The sequence below is a fragment of the Grampus griseus genome, assembly GCF_964374135.1.
Source record: "Grampus griseus genome assembly, chromosome: 1".
NCBI lineage: Eukaryota > Metazoa > Chordata > Mammalia > Artiodactyla > Delphinidae > Grampus > Grampus griseus.
In genome coordinates, this window is record NC_139017.1 from 21815729 (window position 1) to 21835838 (window position 20110).

General features: G+C 40.7%; 1 protein-coding gene across 2 annotated transcripts in view; it reads right to left on the reverse strand.

Moving 5' to 3' along the window:
* The window catches only part of WDR26 (WD repeat domain 26), a 42894-nt gene extending 31745 nt beyond the window's left edge, over positions 1 to 11149 (reverse strand). Inside the window, exons 1-5 of one of the 2 annotated variants that reach the window (XM_082659986.1) lie at positions 10346 to 11149; positions 8400 to 8499; positions 8195 to 8299; positions 2511 to 2647; positions 76 to 173 (exon numbers count right to left, since the gene is read on the reverse strand). In XM_082659986.1, coding sequence (XP_082516112.1) covers positions 76 to 173; positions 2511 to 2647; positions 8195 to 8299; positions 8400 to 8499; positions 10346 to 10770 — 865 coding nt within the window. In that variant the 5' untranslated portion in view covers positions 10771 to 11149. The remainder of the gene's footprint in view (positions 1 to 75; positions 174 to 2510; positions 2648 to 8194; positions 8300 to 8399; positions 8500 to 10345) is intronic. The other variant, XM_082659985.1, reaches the window with a different exon arrangement.
* Between the last annotated feature and the right edge of the window lie 8961 nt (positions 11150 to 20110).

The window sequence follows — 20110 nt, forward strand, 5'->3', positions numbered from 1 at the left end:
CACAAGTCTTCCTAATTGATTCGTAGTATCATTTCTAAGAGAAAATACAGAAACATCAAAATTCAAGACTCTTACTCTGAAGTTTGTCCAACAGTTTGGATCGTGAAGCTGTTCCTTTGCCTTCCCATTCCGCTTTTGCACGTAGGTCTTCTGCATGGCTACACATCAGATACCTAAAAATATGACAGGAGAAAGCACCAAATATCAAACCCTTTTCTCTGAATTAAACATAATTGAAAAGTACTGATTATACTTTGGATATCTAGTTCTTACTAAGAAATATAAATCAGGAAGAAATTTCTACAGTGGACCCAATTCATTAATACAACCTGGCACCTGAATATAACAATAGAATAGTAGATATTATTGTTATGCTATCTATTAACAAAATGCTTCCTTATATTTACTGTTATGTATCATTATACATATGTAGCTCTTATTGGGTGCCAGGCTCTGTTCTTAACTAAGCACTCAACATATATTAGTTCGTTTTATGTTCATAACAATCCTGTATGAAGTAAACACTATTATTCTATTTTTACAAATGAGGAAAAAGAAAGCTTAAGTAGCTGGCTTAGGGTTAAGCAGCAAAGTAGAAAATGAACCCAGGCATTGTAGCTGCAGAACTTTCTCTTAACCAGTATGCTAACCTAACTGCTCCTCAATAAACAAAACGAAACTAAAAAAAAAAAAACCTTCAAAGATACTCATACTCAGTTAACTAAACAAAAACAACATACCTTCAAAAGTTTTTCATAAATGCCACTCAAGAAATGGTATAATTGGATAATCATCCTTGTGTCATCTTGTGAAAGGTACTGAGATCCCAAAGCAGAATATTTGGGAACTGTTTTATTACTCACTATATGTGCCGAAGGAGGCATAAATGCTAAATTCATGGATTCTGGAGAATACATGAGGGCCCCCTGCTGGAAGTGTGACCCTGACCTGGTTCTGGCTCTTCTCAGAAGAACAGGCTTTAAAAGTAAAAGAAGTGAAAGAATTATTCAAACCTGGAGATTAGACCTGGCAAGTAACTCTCCTGCTATTTCGCCTAGTACTCTGGTCTCAGACAATCTGTTCTTCTCATTTGTAACAAGGGTATTAAGTAGGGTAGTGAGGATTAAATAAGAGGGAGTATATGAAGTACTTGGTCTACTACCTGGTATATAGGTAGAGCTTGATAAATGGTCATGTAAGTATCAGAAACCTCTCAGTTAACTTGAGTATCACCACCTCCTTTTCTTAACTGCATATTGCATTTAGCATATTACATTTAGCATCTAAATAATGTAATAGCCTCTTACCCAACAGCAGAACTACTTGTTCTCTTGCTGTTTACTAAATATATAGTGCCTTAGCTGATGAGAACTTACTTTTTAATATGTAAGTAATTACACTCACAAAACCCTATAAAAGAAGTTGGACAATGCAAAAATTTGGCTTCCAAAATAACTTTTGGGGAGTTATTATCAATTTTACGAAAAATTGTTTACTTTTAGAATTTTCCAAAAGTTACCCATGGTTGCTCTGCTCCCTTTTGAAAATACACATTATACCCTAAGGTTTCAAACGCGTGTCTGTTTATGGGAAGTCATGTGGTATAACTCAAAGGACACTGGACTAAGAGGAAGAAACCATGTCAATTCGACATCTTGTCATTTCTGGGCCATTTCCTTACGTGAACAATACTTGTCACAGTTAAAAGATAAAAATGCAAGGATGAGGTTTAAGTGTTTTGTTGGAAGAAGTGGGTAGAAGGTCTCACCGTTTACGAAGATGAGGAAAACGAGAGGAGGAGCAGGTTTGTGAGGGCTGGGTGGGTGGAGGGACAATGGGAATTAAGCATTTCTGTTCTCAACACGTAACTTTGAGATACCTTTTAGACATCCAAATGGAGACTGTCAAGTAGGCTATCAGGTATATACACTTTGAGTTCAGATGAGAGGGTAAGTTTAAGAGCCACTGGCATGTAGATGGTATGTGAAGGCATAGTATAGAATGAGATCACCTAGAAGGTGTGTGTAGACAGAGAAGGGAGGGAGGTCCAAAACCAAGGGTTTGGGCACTCTAACATTTAAGGGATCGACACGAGGATAAAATGAGATTGTGTCTATGAAACGCTTAGCAAGGACCTGGTACATGACAAGTATATGTTAAAAAAAAAAATGTCTGTATGCATCAACACTAGAAACTTTATTGCTTTTTTTTTAATAGAAGATTATGCCACAGGGCTTTTATAGAAGATCATGAAATGGCATTTCACTGTTAATACATATTTCTTCTCCCTTCACCCACTTAAGCATCTCTCTATTTCAATATGGAAAGCTTCCTAGGATGACAAAAATAGTTTGTACACACATAAGTGAAATTACCCAGACAAATATTACCCAAGAATTTAGCAATACTCACATCTTGGGAAAATATTAAAAGAAATGCAACTTTGGAATGGTAACCTTGATAAAAATAGCTCCTTCCTCAACCTGGAGCTAAGAACTGAGCTTTCTTACCCACTAAGAACATGAATGCGCTCTGTATTGTATTTCAGTGGCGTCAATTCACAGCGTAGAACTTGAAGTGCCTCCAGGACCTTGCCATCCTCCAGGTATTCCAGGTACTTCTGCTGCAGCAGCAAAAACTTCATCCTCTGACATGACAGAAAGCAGCAGTCAGGGGAAAAAAGTTGATGGAAGTTTCAGAAAATGTTTGTGCCTAAACAGAACAGTAGAAACCATTCTACTATGCCCTTTAAAAATAATTGTTATAAAGTTTTAAAAAGACTCAAAATATTTTGATTTAATAGGGTCACAGCAGATTAAATGTGACCCTATTGCTCCATTTCACATATTAATAAAAGTCTGCTTTGAACAAATAATCTCAAATTAGAAAAGATCATTAGTGACCAAGGCATCAACACAGGAGAAAATTAATTCTGCCCTCAAAACATTCACCTAGAATTTTACTTCTTGCGTGAAAAGCTAGAACTATTCCAAGTATTCTAAATTTGCTTTTTAAAAAGTCTGACTTCTATAATGGCTGTTGGGGGGTTTCATGCAACAAGTTTTAAAAAGACAGCAGAAAAACCAGTTAATGGAGGAATTACTTAAAGGCCACAATGTGAAAGAAGGACTAAGTAGACCAGAAAGCAGAACTGGAGCCACTGGGTCAAAGTTACAAAGTGTCATATTTTGGCTTATCAAAGGTAAGAAAAGGTGTCCAGCAACTGGATTACAGGCTGGTGTGCAAAGTACTGAGTTTCCTATGACTAAAGTGGACAAGCATGAGCTTGATGGACTCACTGTCTCTAGGTGGCAATAAAGGGATGCCATCGAAGGTTGAACAATCGAAGGTTGAACTCAAAGGTCTTTGTGTATTGGTAACTATCTTGATGCATTTCACTATGAAGCACAATTATTATCAACTCTTCTCCCCCAAAAGGACAAACCATTTCCAGCTTATTGTGAAGCCCTTTCACATTTAGTTTTTTTCTGAAATGTGTACAGCTTTAATACTTTTAATGTTCCTTTACTCTGTTACTTTACTTTTGACTTGAAAGTGATCATCGCAGTTTTAGCAGCTTTTTGCTAGACAAAAGAGCTTTTACGAATATTAAGCTTGCAATTTCTTTTAAACCTTAAACCTAATTAAAGACCACTGCTTGGAGGGACTCATTTATCAAATCTGTTACTTGTGGCACTTGAGCAAGTCAACTGATGCAGGTAGAAAATTTAGTAGACAGGAAATGTTAGTCATACTTAGAGATTCCAAGGAACATAGAGGTAAAGATTCCAAATGCATTCAAAAGAAAACCCCAAATGACAGCCTTTTCTTCTTCATTAAGATGCTTACTTTAAAAGACATTAAAAATAAACTGCTGTCAAAAATGGTGTGGAGAAATTATCATTTATTCACAAAATTAAGAGTATAACGAATTGCTCTGTAAGATTTTCTTTTAGGGAGTATTGGGGAGGCAGGCATAACCTACAAGCTTATAAAAATCGTTTCTAGAGAAAGTAAACCAAACAAACCCTCCCATGTAAGTTAGGCATACATTTAAATACATCTTTTACAAGATACATTGCTTATGTTTGGTAATAATCGAATCTTAAATCGATAGCTAAAGAACAAAAGAAAAAATTTCAAACTATGAGGTAAGCTCCTATAACTAGAAAAATTACACTTAACAAATTTTACACGTAAAGTTAGATTTACTAATGAATGTTTCGGAAATAGGTTACCGAGATGCCCTGAAAACACGTTACTGCACATGTAACCTAACGTTAAACTCTAGATGTCAAATAAAAAAAATACTTTAAAGTCCATCAGGTGACAAAAAACAAAAGACTAAATAGAACAAAATCTAAAAATCAAATATTCAAAGTTATTATGGATATTCTCACCATTTTATCTTCTGAAAAAACTTCAACTCTTTATGAAGAGTTCATATACTTCCATTTATCAATATAATGTTAAGAGTTTCACTTTACCTAGGATTTTTGAATCAAACTTGAGTATCATTTAGTTGCAGAATTTTTCTGTTTAAATGCCATTGGCAGCATGTGTATTTAATTTCTTCACTGAATTTTCTTAATAATTGGGAATCTGGGGGAAAATTCTGTCTGTTTTTATTCAGGGCAAGTCTTAACTTTGGGGGTATCAATCATTAAGTCCTATGCACGCCACCTTCCCCATTCCAACGTGTGTAGGGACAGTGCCCTAGTTGCTATTTCCTATTTCCCCCTTACTTTCCCATCAAGATCCTACTAGAACATGTTACTCTCTTTCTATGGAGCAAAGGCAGGGCAGGAGAGAAGAGGAACGCAGAGTAAAACTTTGAGAGAAGCCAATATACACACGTATTTCTGTATATACATGGAATGCTATAAAAGCAGCGCAAGAACATTTCCCTATGAGTCATTTTATCCAGATTAAGACAAAGAATACCCTCAAACAGATACCAATTCCTGGTAGTGTGCATGGCAACTAATAAGCTACTGGCCAAGAATAGCTAGAGATTTGGTTGAGAAACTGTTTATTCTCCTAAAGATCAGTTCAATTCAAGTATTTGACACATATGATAAAGATGGAGAAAGTAAAGCTATATTTTACTTCCCCAAATTTAAAGCACAAAAATGTAAATACAGTTTCAAGAAAATGAACATCTGTCACAAAAGACGTTAATTATGTACTGAAAAAATTTAAAGAATCAGGCAAAACTGAAGTTTGCTGAGGTGGGGACAGGGCTTTACTATGGTTTTTTTTTTTTTTGAAAGATCATGAACTTCTTAAATGAAGAAAAAAAGAAAACAGGTTGAGATAATAAACTCTCCTTTGTATCCTTCCCCAACTCCTAACTAGACCTCTGTAAGAGATCATTCCTGATCTCTGAAAAATGTTTCAGCATCTTTGGGCCTAGCAGTAATTTTTTCTCTTTTACTATCTGATAAAAACTTGAAATTGGTAAGTGACTAGGTAGGATAGTTTGAAAGATAGATAGTGCACGTGGTAAATCCTGCTGTTGTCCCCCATCACCCTACCCAATATTTGGATTTACTGTTTCCTCCCATATAATTATACTGAACTCAATGTGAAGCTCTGAAACTCAGAAGTTATGATACACAGGAAGTCTGGTTATCAAGGGCAGTTAGCTCCTAGCTAACTTAGCAGTGGTTCTGACCAGCTCTGAGATAAGGTTATAACCAAGTTATAGCAATTAAATCATGACTCAGAGGAAAGTAGAAATGAATTATATTTAAACCATGGTTTTCAAAACTCCTCCCTATTTGACTTTAAAATATACTAGTAAATTTCTGTAGATCAATATTTGAACACTTTTGTTAAGCATGTTTCTATTCTATTAAAATAAGAATCAGACATTTTTAGACATATAAAAGTTTTGTTATTGATCTCAAATACCCACCCAAATTCCCCAGACATGGCTAAGAATATCTGAACCCAAACTAAAATATGTTGATTCATAAGCTCAGCTTCCAGAAACTCTGGAAAAAATTCTGCTATTCCTAGTATCATTTGACTAGAAACCATTTAAAAATAACGGGGGTTGAAAGGGGGGAGTGGATTGGGTCAATAGAAACATTCAGGTTTAAAAAAGAAAATACAACTTTAGTCTAGACTAAGTTATCAAATGTGTCTGGGCATACAATTAAAATAATTATGTTAAACAAAAGCCAAATAGTTGTCTTCTAAGGTATTATGACAAATTTACGTTTACATTAGATTATCTTCTGGAGATGGAGTGGGGGAGAGGAGTAAATCTAAACACAGGTGAAAAAATGCTGACCTGAATCTTTAAAAGCAATTGATTCATTAATGTTTAAAGTGAGATAAAGTTGGAATCCCTTTCTGTGTATAAATACCTAAACAGTTTGATGGTGTGAGGCTCAGCCAGAGATTTAATCTTCATCTCTTATTAGATCCTAGAATGTTCTACAGACTGAACAGGCTGTACAAAGAAAGGATTCCTCCTTATTATCTACAAAGACGATTTCTAATGAGATAGTTATAATCTAAACCCAATACACAAGCCTCAAATTACTATAAACAAATAAGAAAAAAAGTGTGCCTAATTAATAATTTTTACTGCTAAATTACAGATATAATTTGGATGAAGCTTAAAAAAGGATAATGATCCTCCAAGAAATCACACACTTATTTTAAAATAGTCCATGGGCAAGTTCTCTACTGTCACCATATAAGCACTGTTAACTTGTCCAGTGGGAAAGGAAACCCAATTCTTATTTTGGCCTTGTAATTGTCTTTATATTAGGGTCACCTTCCATTCTGTCAGGGCTAACAATTTACAAAAAACTGCCCAATAAAAATTTACTTAGGTTTTTTTTTTTTTTTTTAAAAACCCAAACATATGGGTTGGGGAAAATTTAATTACTAGAAAATTTGCAATCCTTTTGAATATAGATGTTTAACTTCTGTGTTTTCATTTTAAAAATTTACCATGGAACTGATTATTCCATGAGTTACTATTGAATCAGATGCCTGATAATAAGTTAAAAATTTTAGTATTTACGGAAAAAAAAAACCACCCACAAAACACTAGAGCGTCAATTTAACTGAATCCGTATTTGTTCATATTGGTTGCTCCTTTAATTCACCTGAAGTCCATTCTCTAGGATATTTTTGTAAACAATTATATTAAGAATTTGAAAACTCTTGTAATTAAGATTTTTTTAAAAAAAACCCCAAAACTGAAACAGGAGAGTCTATTAGGTCTATACACAAAGGCAGAAAGATTAATGTTTGACCCAATTAAAAAAAAAATCAAAATGTAACAGGCATTTACTAATATTTAACAAACAGCTGATTTCCCTACTTCACTTCCTATTTGCCTTCTGTCCCTCCCCCACCAGACAGGAAACTGCTTTTGACAACAAATGAATCAGCTAGAAGTTAAAAAGCCAGCAGCCAGCAGCTGATTCTTCATGGTTTCCAATCACAAGGACTTAGGAAAAACTCATCCCCTCCTCTCCCTCACCAACATCTACTGAAGAATTAAAGCCTATTAGTATAAAAGATTCATTAAGATTTATGAAAGAGGCTAACAGATTAAACTACTAAACTGATCTTGTCAGGAAATAAGGCCGGTAAGCAGAGCCCAATGGTCAAATTTGCATACTAAACCTCCACCAGAGTGATATCTATTATACAAACTTGGACACTGTCAATTCACACAACTGGAATGCAAGAATGGAAAATGGTGAGCACACCAATGGAGCTGGTTTGAATTAACTACAATTCCCAAAGATTTGTTTTAAAAAAAGATAATGAATGTGTCAGCTACTTAAGGCTATATGGATATATATACACCCAAACATGTTTTCTTTACCAGCACATTCAGTATTTTAAATAATAAAAGTATAATTTATTCCTGATTCTATAAATATTAAACTCCTATTAACAGTACCAAAAGCATAAAGATCTTTCAACATAATTTAGCAAAAGCTTAATTTATAAACTCAAAGGTTCAAAGGACACATTTACTAAACATGATTTTAAAAGTATAAAACTCAAACTTTAAAACATCAACACTCATCCTAGTTTACAAGTTTAATTATTTGAAAGTTAAGGCCTTATCTTTTATAAGAGGCAGAAGCCTAGAGTTATCAATAACCTACTAAAATAAGCATAAATGTGAAACTAAGAACAAAAGTGTATTTACCACAATTATTCCCAACAACGTTTGAGAGATTTCAAGTGCGCCTCTTACCACAATAGCATGAGGAGAATGCACTAAAGGCTTTAGTTCATTCAGGTCATTTTCTGCCTGCAAAAATTGGTATAAGAGAAAAACAGAAATGTCACAAAATGCACATCAAATATACAATTTTAGCAGCAGTTACACAGCTCTATATGCCCTACTTTACCTTATCCCAGTCTCCTTCCATGACATGATTTCGGAATTTGGTAGCAGAAGGATGTTCTAAACGACATCCTGACTCTTGCATGAGGAGATCAACAGTCTGGCTGCAGGAGAGATACAGTGTAAAAAAGACCTGACCAACTTTAGGGTTTACTCTTCCAAATAAACTACTGTCTATGAAAACAGTTGCAAAAGTTCTTAAGCTAACCTCATGATGAAGGAAAAAGAAATAAATAGCTTTGATGTGCTTGGCTAAACAAACTTGATTTTTAAACTGCCACCTAGGTTTACATCTAGTCAAGTCAAAAACGTTCTTGAAACCAGAATCAAAATAAATTCTTCCTCCTTTTCCATTTAATGTCTTTAATGAAGTATAAAATTTCTAAAAATGTGTTCTAACAAACCGGTTAAAAAAAGTGAAAAACCATGATCTACATACTAATCACGTTACTACATTTGGAAAGATAAAAACTGTTAGTTACATACAAGGTGATGGAGATGACCTGTATTAGGTAAAAGCCTTACATCCAGATATTATGTTTGCAAAGAAATTCTAATAGGTCAATCTTTAAAACTGAAATAAATCCAGCATCAAAAAATCATTCGCTTTCTCTCTATACTAAAAATAGCAAATTTACTATGGTGTAGGTTCCAAACAGTCACGAGTTATTTCCTCCTGCTGCTGTCAGCTTGCTTCTTGTCTCAGTAATATGTTCTGTTAGCATTTAGGAAATGCTTTTCCTTAGGGAACAAAGTGAAATCTTCCTTCGATATACTTCTTTCAGAGCTTAAACGATTCACCACATGTGGTTTCTTCCATCAGATATTTTGATATCTAAGAATCTTTAACAGTCTTACATATTTGCTTATGTTTCAATGCTTTCTTATTCAGCTCCATTTATTTTTCAGCAAAAAACAGTGCAATAATCTGCCTGAGAATCAAAATACTTATGTCACTTTTAAAAAGTGCTCTTTTCTCCCTCTCCCCAGAACAAATCTATAAATCCAAAATATACTAAGAGCTTATTTTAATCTATGCTTTGAAGCTGGAAACTGTTGCATGTTGTTCTCTAGTCTTAATTCTCTCTGGTTCTGCTTCATCCTCCATCAAGCTCCACGGCACTCCCACCAATCCTACTTTCCACCACCCCTGGTTTTCCTTTGTGTGTATACAAAACGGGGGTTTGGGGCCAAGGTCGTCTACCTTCACCCTACTTTAGGTACACAAGGTCATCTAAATTGTATTTGAAAATAAATGATTCACCAGATCAGATGTCCCTTTTTCAGAGGCAGTCGCCTTCTTGGTATTACAGTGGGATTTCAGACAAGTTAGTGGCAGGCCTCTTGTACACACACAAGGGCCTTTAAATGACATCAACATGGTAACTTACTCCATTATTCCCATCAGATTTATTCAGCAGCCTCCTTCCAAATTATCCCAGCCCCTCAGTTCCCATAACACTTGTAAGTGATTGTCTTTCCTGATTGGTAGTTTGCCTGGGTTGTCTGTCATGGCTGGGGGCGGGGGGGAGGTGTCCCACAAAGATGCCTCTGAGGTACCCTTGAAAAACAAATCCTCCAAGGTTCATTATTTCCACCAGCTCTAATCCACCCTTCCCCCAACACACACACAGACACACTCCCGCATCTGTCTTTATTGACAGACAATTACGCTCTGAAGGTGTACGGGGAGGGGTGACTCTTTGGGTTTCTACGCCCCCTGCCCAACCCCCAACCACACAATTTGTCAGACTGATTGATTTCCCCTTATTTCCCTGCAGGTGGGCTCCTCCTCCCCGGTCAGCCTGTCTGAGCTGCGTCCTCCTGTATCCTGGGCCCAGCAGTAATTCTCCCTTTGCCTGAGCTCTTTCCAGCCACCCCCCGCCCTCCCCTCCCGCCAGCTTCCGTCCCTCGGTCTGTCCACACCAGCTGCCTGGAAGGGATACTTACTTGAGCCCTAAGCCATTCAAGTGCTGTCCTATTAGCCTAATGACATCCTCATCTGATTGGGAGAGCCGCTTCTTCTTCTTGAGGCTGCTGCCCAGTTCTGGGGTGGCCAAGGAAGAGGAGGCGGCGGTGGTGGCGGAGGCAGCTGCAACGGTGGCGGAGGCTGCGGCGGCGGCCCCGCCGGGGACCCCGTTATTGACATTCAGGCTGTTGCTATTGTTGCTGGCGGCGGAGGGGGCGGAAGGCAGGAGCCCATTGGCGTGGGCCAGGTCCCCCGCGGACGACGACGACGAGGGGGACGACTCCCCGTTCTGGGCCGACAGGCAGGCGAGTTCCTGGGTCTGTCCCTGGCCCCCGCCGCCCCCTCCTCCTCCTCCGCCGCCGCCGCCGCCGCCTCCTCCTCCTCCTCCTGCCCCGTTGGCCTGCATGATGCTGCCGCTGACCAGGCTGTGGCCGCTACTTCGGTGGGGGACGGCAGCGGCGGCGGAAGGGGCAGCCGGGGGGAGTCCCACCACTACCACCACGGAGGAGGAGGAGGAGGACGACGACGACGAGGACGAGGACGACGAGGACGGAGGGGAGAGGCCTGCTCTGCCTGCCGAAGCCCCGGGCTCTCCTGCTCCCTCCGCCGCCGAGGCTCGGGGTTTCTTCCGCGGGGGCGGGGAGGCTCCGCCGGTGTCCGAGTCGGAGGAGGAGGAAGCGGAGGCCAGAGTTTCCTCGCCGAGAGAGGCCGTGGTGGGAAGCCGGTGGGGCGAGGCGGGGGAGGGGAGGCGGGGGCCGGGGAGAGGGTCGGGGTGAGGGGGGGCCGGGGAGGGGTCAGGGTAAGGGGTGAGATGAGGGGGAGGAGGAGGGAGAGGAGGAGGGGGAGAAGGAGGATCCGGGCCCTTTCCCCCCCCCCTCCCGGAGGCAGCTCGGGGTGCGCGGCCCGGGGGTCGGGCCGGGGGGCGCCGCGGGGCGGCTGCGGGGGCGTGGGGCCCGCCGCTGGGCTGAGCCCCGGCGGTGGCGGCGGCGGCGGCGGGCGGCAGCGGAGGCAGCTGCCGCCTCTGTCCTCGGGTCCGCTCCGCTCTGCTCCCTGGTGTGTTGATTCTTCCCCCAGCTGCTGCCTAATGGAGTCCAGGCGCTCGCGTCACAGGAAATGCCTATACTGCCCTCCTCACTCACTTCCGGTGGCAGGTATGGAACCTATAGGGGGCCTGTCACCCGGCACGTGCGCCGGGGGCCGGTTGGGCGCGAGGGGAGGGAGGCCGGCGGGCCGGCTGGGGCTGACCCCGACCCCGACCCGACCCGACCCGATCCACCCCGGAGCTCCGGCCTGGCCGGCTAGGTCTCGCCCCCAGCGCCCTGGCTGGGCTGCGTCGGCGAGAAGTAAGTTTGTTCCGTCCCTCCGAAGCCGGGCGTGCACAAGAGGGCGGCGATCGCGTGCGCGAGTGTGTGCGTGTGGACCCCAGGGTGACCTAGAAACGCCAGGCGTGCGGAGGGACTGCAGATTTCCATCCCTGGCCGAGGATGGGGTCGAGCAGGTGGCGAGGTTTTGTCACGAGAACTCCCAGGCACAGGGCTGTGGCAGTCCTTGTCGACTCACTTAATGGTAACCAGGACTGACCAGCTCTTCGTTTGAGTGTGAAGAACTCGAACTTCCACAGCCAAGTGCCACACACAGTTGTCGTGCCCGGGCCATCGCAGGAGGTTTGAGATGATGAGCCTAGGAGACTCTGTGCTCTACCCCAGGAAGGTGGGATAATGGATAAGAGCAATATCTGATGGGGCCAAGGAGTCAGAAAAAGACTGTGGGTGTAGTGAGGCGGGACTTTGCTGAGGGGCTTTCACTCTTTTTTTAGCTATTGCCCAGCACCTCCTTCCAGCTGCCTCTTGAGTCACTGCCCAGTTTAGGCAGCAGTAATACAGACTGAGCTGTTGCCTCCAAAACATGCACCTTAAGGAGAATTCATACTCAACTTGAGATCCAGGCTTGCAATGTTTAAGGTGAACTGTGAGGCTTCAGCGTCGCTGTAATTTACTCGTTTATGTGGATGTAGAAAAGCGGCAAGGAAGAGCTGGGCTGAATCTTGATCATTGGTGAATAGTCTCCATTACCCCAAACAATTATTTACCGGTGTGTGGTCGATAGCATATACACCGATATGTACAGACATTTTCTCAGAAATTTAAACAATCTTTCTCTGAAGAAGTTTTCCTGTGGAAAAACATGGACTCAACTAATGCATCTTTTTTTTGAAGATTTTTTTTTTGATGTGGACCATTTTAAAAGTCTTTAGTGAATTTTTTACAATATTGCTTCTGGTTTACGTTTTGTGGCTTTTTTTTGGCCTCGAGGCATGTGGGATCTTAACTTCCCGACCAGGGATCGAACCCGTACCCCCTGCATTGGAGGGCGAAGTCCCAACCACTGGACCGCCAGGGAAGTCCCTAATGCATCTTATAGCTCTGAAATTGCAAATTTTATAGCTCAAAGTAACTTTGAGGTCTTTGGTTACTTTTCAAATTTAGAAAAATAATTTAAAAAATAATGCTTATGAGAAATTATTAAAGAATCCTGAGCTTTACTGATCCACAGGCTAGAGGAAGGGAGAGGAAGACCACTGCAAGATCTGACAGAGATTTAGCTTTTAGTCTCATCTCTTAAATGTGCTTCCAGGTGGCAGTGTAATTTTAAGGTGACTCACATTCAATTTTATTATTCACCTGAAAGAGACCTGAGTTCTAGCTAAGTTTCGTAGGGCACTGCCACCATATCCAGAGGAGCCTGAATTACTAGATAGTTAACACTTCAGAGATCCCTGTTTGTTCGTTAACTTTAGACTTCTTATTAAAAGCGTTGTTATTGTTTATACAAAATTAAATTTTGCAAAGTCGTTTGTAATAATTTATGAGGCCCATAGCAGTGCTGAGGACAAGCTTCTGAATAAAATCTGTAGCTTTCATAAAGGAAACAATGACTTACTGGTAGCCACAGACACGGCTTACACTTCATGAACAAAAGTAAAGGATGAAAGGCAAAAGAAACTGGTCTCAACTGGTGTCTAAACTCAATATATATACCCCAGCTTTTCTATATTTTATGAGACCGAGACTGCTGTTACTAGAATTCTGAATTTATGAAGTCCACGTGTGCACACATTTTTCTCTAAAGTACAGCTGGAGACTCTGTTGTCTGAACTCTGGATTTTTTTAGAGCCAGGTTTCAAGTCCATTGCAGATGCATAATTCTGAAATACCACTCTACATACACTCAGAAACCTTCAGTAACACTGTATTACCTAGAGAATACAATCCAGAGTTTATCTTGCTCTCTGTAGATTGACCTCAATCTTTCTCTTTGACTTTGTCTTTTCCTACCCCCTTTCTGAACCCTTCACTGCTGTCCCCCAAATGTGCTGGGCTCATTTCTTCTGCGTCTGACCATACCTCCTACCTTCTCTTCATCCTTCTGATCCAAGACTTGGCTCCTTTCTCACCTCCTCGGGGGAGCCTTTCCTGACTTCCAGCCTCCTTGCCCTCCTTCTGAGGATCATTTATTTAACCTTCCAATATTGAAGTCTGCTTGCAATATATTTTTTTTTCTTTGTGGTACGCAGGCCTCTCACCGCTGTGGCCCCTCCCGCTGCGGAGCACATGCTCTGGATGCACAGGCTCAGCGGCCATGGCTCACGGGCCCAGCCACTCCGCGGCATGTGGGATCCTCCCGGACCGGGGCACGAACCTGTGTCCCCTGTATTGGCAGGCGGACTCTCAACCACTGCGCCACCAGGGAAGCCCTTGCAATGTTTTTTAACTTGGTAAAACCCCTTCTTCAAGTTATCAGAGAGGAGCCTTTCTAGATTGCTGTCCCCCTGATTTGCCTTCCCCTTTTCACCCTCATCCTGGAAAAAACTGAGATGCATTTATGAATAAAGGTCCAAGCTGTCTTTTAGGGGGGAAAAAATTGAATATATATTCAGGTATTTGATTCATTTATCTTGTTTCTGTGCTATTTTACCAAATCTTTATATGACCAAGCCTGTGCTAGCTTCCAAATAAGAGGCAACTTATTGTCCTAGAGATATTCAAGCAAAGGCTTTCAGGGATATTACAGAGTAGGTAGTTGAACTAATTGATGTCTAAAGACTTTCCAACTACAAGATATCTGTGAGTTATGCACATATGCATCTCCCAACTAGAGTATAAATTCTTTGAGGTAGGATCTGTGTATTGTTCGTCTAAGCCAGTGCTTTTAGATTGTGGGTCCTGACCTATCTGTGAGTCATGAAATCAGTGTATTGGTCATGATTACAATTTAAAAAAATGAAATGGAAAAGTGAGAAAGAGTAGAAAACATCCAAGTCAGTCACCCATAGGAAAGGTCATTATTATTTTGTGGAAGTTCTGTTTCAATGGCAGATATATATCTATGCTTTACAAAGTACAATATATCTCTTCTGTAGGCCATTCTCAAAAAAGTTTCCAAAACACTCATCTAGGACATTCCTGACTGACAAAAAGGCAACTCAGGAAATTGGTGTTAGATATCTAAATGACAAATCACAAGTTCTGTCCACGGCAGTGTCTTAGCTGTAAAAATTAAAAGCTACTATATTAAAAAAAGCTGAGATAGTATAGGTGTTTATAATAAAACATGAAACCAAATTTTCTCAAAAGACTTTGTAAAAAAACTAGAAGAGACTATTGTTCTTCTGTCAAGTTTTAAGTTTGGTGTCTCAACCTGGTACTTAGCATCATCAATATTATTCAATTTATTCAATTTCTATTTGAAGAGGTAGTTTTCAGAATCTCAGGTATCCCTGGAGAGGGACATATTTGTGTTTACATTTCTAGCTTCATTCCTAGCTTTTCTTTGTTTGGGGAACAAACAATTAGTCAGCTGATTGACATTGGGCAAGTCATTTAACTTCGCTGCCCTGCACTCATTTCATGAATGAAGTGGGGATAATGGCACTGGCCTACCTGCCTCAGAGAATTGATCTGTGAGTCAAATGACATATCAAATATAACAGATCGTTGGGAAAAGACTATCTTGAAAGGTTTCAAAATATAACTTAAATCCTCCATCATTTCAAAAAGGATTTGAGGCAATGAAGTTCAAAGATATAAGAAGATTTTATAATTACTCATATGTCTGAGCTGTGGACTCTAGTCACTTATTAACCCCAACTCTGCCACTCAACTGTGTTCCTGTGTACCTCTAGCCAGACAAGTCTGAATATTGTCTTTATATTGGTCTTCCATGGACGGGGAGTTTCCAATACCTATGTAGTAGAGTGAAGGGCACAGTTACCTGGCAGTTTTACCCACTGTTCCATATATGTCTCTCCAGTGCTTGCTTATTTTCCCCCTTCTACAAACATTCCACTCATGCCACAAGAATCTAGTGTCCTCCTGTGAGGGGAGAAGGGGTGGCACACTGGGTGGATCTAAGTGCAGAGACAGGAGCCTTATATTCAGAAGTGAACAGGTGGAAGTATTCACTGTCCTCTAAGCTGAATACCGTCCTTTTCTCCAAGAAAACTAGATTGTTCTTTTCCCGCCACACAGCTGGGTTAGACTGCTTGGAGTAGCTTGTTCTTGCTGCACTGTAACAAAACGCATGTAACACTAAGATGGGTGTGCAAAGATGTTCACTGTGTGTGCAGAGATATTCACTGCAGCACTGTTTGTAGGAGCAAAAAGAATGGGGTCATCACCATGTGGTGTTGTGGAAGTAGTATCAAGAAATATAAAGTAAAAGATGCCTATAACGGAAGTATGCATAATGTAATTCATTTGGGTAAATAAATGAATATATACACATACATTTTTTTCTGGTAGGATAGAGGAGCATAAGACAGTGGTTTACCTTTGGGTGGAAGGACTTCGGTGGTTGAGGAGGGAGGTTCCTATTTTTCCATTTGATACTTTTCTGCAGGGTTTGCATTTTCTAACTATATGTAAGGTTTTTTTTTTTTTTTTTTTTTTTTTTTTTTTTTTTTTTCTGCAGTACGCGGGCCTCTCACCGCTGTGGCCTCTCCCGCTGCGGAGCACAGGCTCCGGACGCGCAGGCCCAGCAGCCATGGCTCACGGGCCCAGCCGCTCCGCGGCATGTGGGATCTTCCCGGACCGGGGCATGAACCCGCGTCCCCTGCATCGGCAGGCGGACTCCCAACCACTGCACCACCAGGGAAGCCCATATGTAAGTATTTTTTAAGTGTCAATAAGGGTTATTTGGATTTTGCTTTTTTTGGTATTAATAAGTATCATGTTTTTAAAGCACTCATGTTCTTAAAAGCACACTCAAAACCAATCAAACTATTCATGAAAATTAATCATAATAAAAAATGCCAGAGGAAGCAGTGTTGTGTATAGTTGATGACATTAAATATATTTGCTTTTTTTTTTTTTTTTTGCGGTACGTGGGCCTCTCACTGTTGTAACCTCTCCCGTTGCGGAGCACAGGCTCCGGGCGCGCAGGCTCAGCGGCTCCGCGGCATGTGGGACCCTCCCGGACCGGGGCACGAACCCGTGTCCCCTGCATCGGCAGGCGGACCCTCAACCACTGTGCCACCAGGGAAGCCCTATTTGCTTTTTAAACATCTCCTTCTTTCCCATTACCTGCACCTCTTATATTCTCAGACTGTAGATGCTGCGCGCACACACACACCCATCTCTCATTTGGTTAAATTCATCTGGGGAATAAAGGGCAAAAAGACATTCCTATTTATTAACTTTGCAAAGTAGATAAATAATTAATAGCCCCTAGAGTCCGTGGACAGTGGACAGCAGGCCCTTTGGGCAGTCTTCCTTCTTCTCAGGTTCCTATATGTGGTTCATCCCTCTGGCACTATGATAATAGTAAATAATAACGGGAAAACACAATTATGATTGTTAACAAACAAATGCTAATTATTATGAGAAAATATGTGTTCTGATTATGTATACACAGCCCATATAGAGGTAATGGTCTAATGACTAGACTTTTAAAAATTAAAAATGTTAAAGACTGTAGTAGATGACATTCATAAAGTTGAAAAGAAAACTGTTTAAAGGGTCCCTGCATTTATTCAATTAATTTTATTTCAAAATTGTGCTCTTTACTAAATAATACTAAATGTATATGCAAATGTGACATAGTAGCCTAAATTAGAAAAAAAAAAAAAAAAAAAGAAAGAGGGACTTCCCTGGTGGCACAGTGGTTAAGAATCTGCCTGCCAAGGCAGGGGACACGGGTTCGATTCCTGCAGCGGGAAGATCCCACATGCCTCGGACCTACTGAAGCCCGCTCGCCTAGAGCCCATGCTCTGCAAGGAGAGAAGCCACTGCAATGAGAAGCCCGTGCACCGCAGCGAAGAGTAGCCCGTCGCAACTAGAGAAAGCCTGCTTGCAGCAACGACGACCCAACGCAGCCAAAAAATAAATAAGATAAAAAAGCTTAATGAACTCGTGAATGCCAGTCGTTGACAACAAAAGAGCAAAACAGTAGCTCTTAGCTTCTTTTTGTGTCTTGTGGAGCGGTCCTTGGCTAAATCAAGACCCACAGGACTTGCAGTCCCTTTAATACTAATGGGGTTTGTATCTTCACTTAAGAGTACCCTTTCTATATACATATCTGAAACACAAGGATGTCCACTTTCTTGCTATACACCTCTGACCCTTTATCTCGGAGTATCTTTTTCTCTATTCCTGAATTACTGACATATATTATAAAAATAGCTAGAAATAGGTGTGTTTGTAAGGTTTAGCCACAGAGTTTCAACAACACCGCTCGTTTCCTTTTGTTTCCTAGTGTCCACTCTTTCCATTCTTATCCTTTCTTTCCTGTGATGGCACATGTCCATGGCAGGGCTTCCGTCATAATCAAACAATACGAAGAGTTAACACTAACCAGCCTTTGTTTTAAGTGCTTTACATGCATTGTACTATTTTAGCCTTCTCACCAACCTTATGAGGTATGTACTATTATTACCCCCATTTTACAGTTGATAAACTGAGGTACAGAAAACTTGAGGTCACATAGCTGGTGTGTGGGAGAGCTGGATGCACAGGCTTCAGAACTGGTATCAGTCTGAAAAGTCCCCTTTGTTTAAAGGGGCCAAAAGAAGAAATAAACAAGTCCTATAAATTGATTTTTCAACTTTGCCCTTTTTGTGTACATGAAAACATGGTCCCTCACCTTTGAAGCCCTCATCATCTCATTGGCCTAATTAGTGGTAGATAAGTGAGTATGTGAGGGCCAGTAAAAGGTTTTCCTCCCTCCAGAAGCTACCACTGAGAGTGCCTGAAAGCTCCTTATCAAAGATACAGTTCATTTCTCCAATAAGTCCTTGTTGAAATGCAGCGTTTTGCATAGAAGGGATAGCACACTAAAACTAGGTGTAACCTGGAGATTTGTTTATCCATTTAAACGACTTCATCTTAAAATAGTGAATGAGGGCCAGAAGGAATCAATGAGTTTAATTTTCTTTCAAAGCGGGAAAGCTCCAAACCTAGAGGGCTTCTTGGGAGACACATTAAGTCAGGAGGCCTCATCCAGCTTGTTTTTGCAACTACTTGTATCTATCTAGTGAGGGTTTCTAAACTGTGTAAGCCTGTACTCGTCTAGGATTGTGGAATAAGGAAGAACCAGCCTTGATTTATACAGGAATTCATACTTCATTGCTTTACTCCTTTAACAGCTCCAGCCAGGTCAGCTGGCAAAGGAAGATAGATATCTAACTGAGATGAGGTCAGACAGCATATGCATAGCATCCAGTGGTAGGACAGGAAGGGCCAGCTCAGGGAGGCTACCAGAGCTCCTGTTGAGAGTTTACTTTTGTAGGGAGGGCAGCCAGGCTGCTTAGAGACCTCACATTGGCATGTGCCCTGAAGAATGTGGGTAAATGATTGCTCTGCCACATCCAGGTCCCTGGAAAGTTTCTTTTTTAACTGCTTCTCTGAGAGTAGTCACACTATGTCTCCTATGCTAGTCTCTGCAGCAGATGTGGTGTGGGTTCTCCTGTTTCAGATACTCTGCTTGGTAACGAGGAAATGGCCTAGATGACTTCTGAGGTCCCTGTAGCCTAAGGGTTCAATGTTTCTGGTTTCCATCGTCACTACATAATATTACTTGGTTAGGTTGCAGAGGGGTAGAAAAGAGGAGTCATATATAGCCCCAAAGCATAAAACCTTGGCTATGCCACAGCTTTAAAAAAAAAAAAGGTTTTATTATGCAAGATTTTAAACATACACAAAGCTAGAACAGTACAGAGATTCCCATTTCATCCATCCTCCCTCTTCTGATTATTTTGAAGTAAATCCAAGCTATTATTTTATTTATAATATATGTATTTATACTTCACTATGTAGCGCTAAAAGATAAGAACTCTTTTTGAAAACATTGCCACAATGCCATCATCATACCTAAAAAACTTAGTAATCCCTTAATTATCATCAAATATGCAGTTAGTCTTCAAATTCCCCCAGCTGTGTCACATATTCTTTTTTAATGGTTGGCTCGTGTGAAGCAAGGTCCAAACAGGATCCACGCGTTGCATTTGGTTGATATATTTCTAAAATCTCACTTTTTTTAAGGAAAAATTTTTATTGAAGTATAATATACAGAGAGGCGTGCACAAATCCTTATATACAACTCAGTGAAGTTTTTCTTATGAAACCACCACCTATGAAATAGAACTTTACCAGGACCCCAGTAGTACCCTACTGTAGTTTTAATTTGCATTTCTCTGATGACTGATGACGCTAAGTCCTTTTAAAATATTTTTTTGGAGCCATGTGTATATT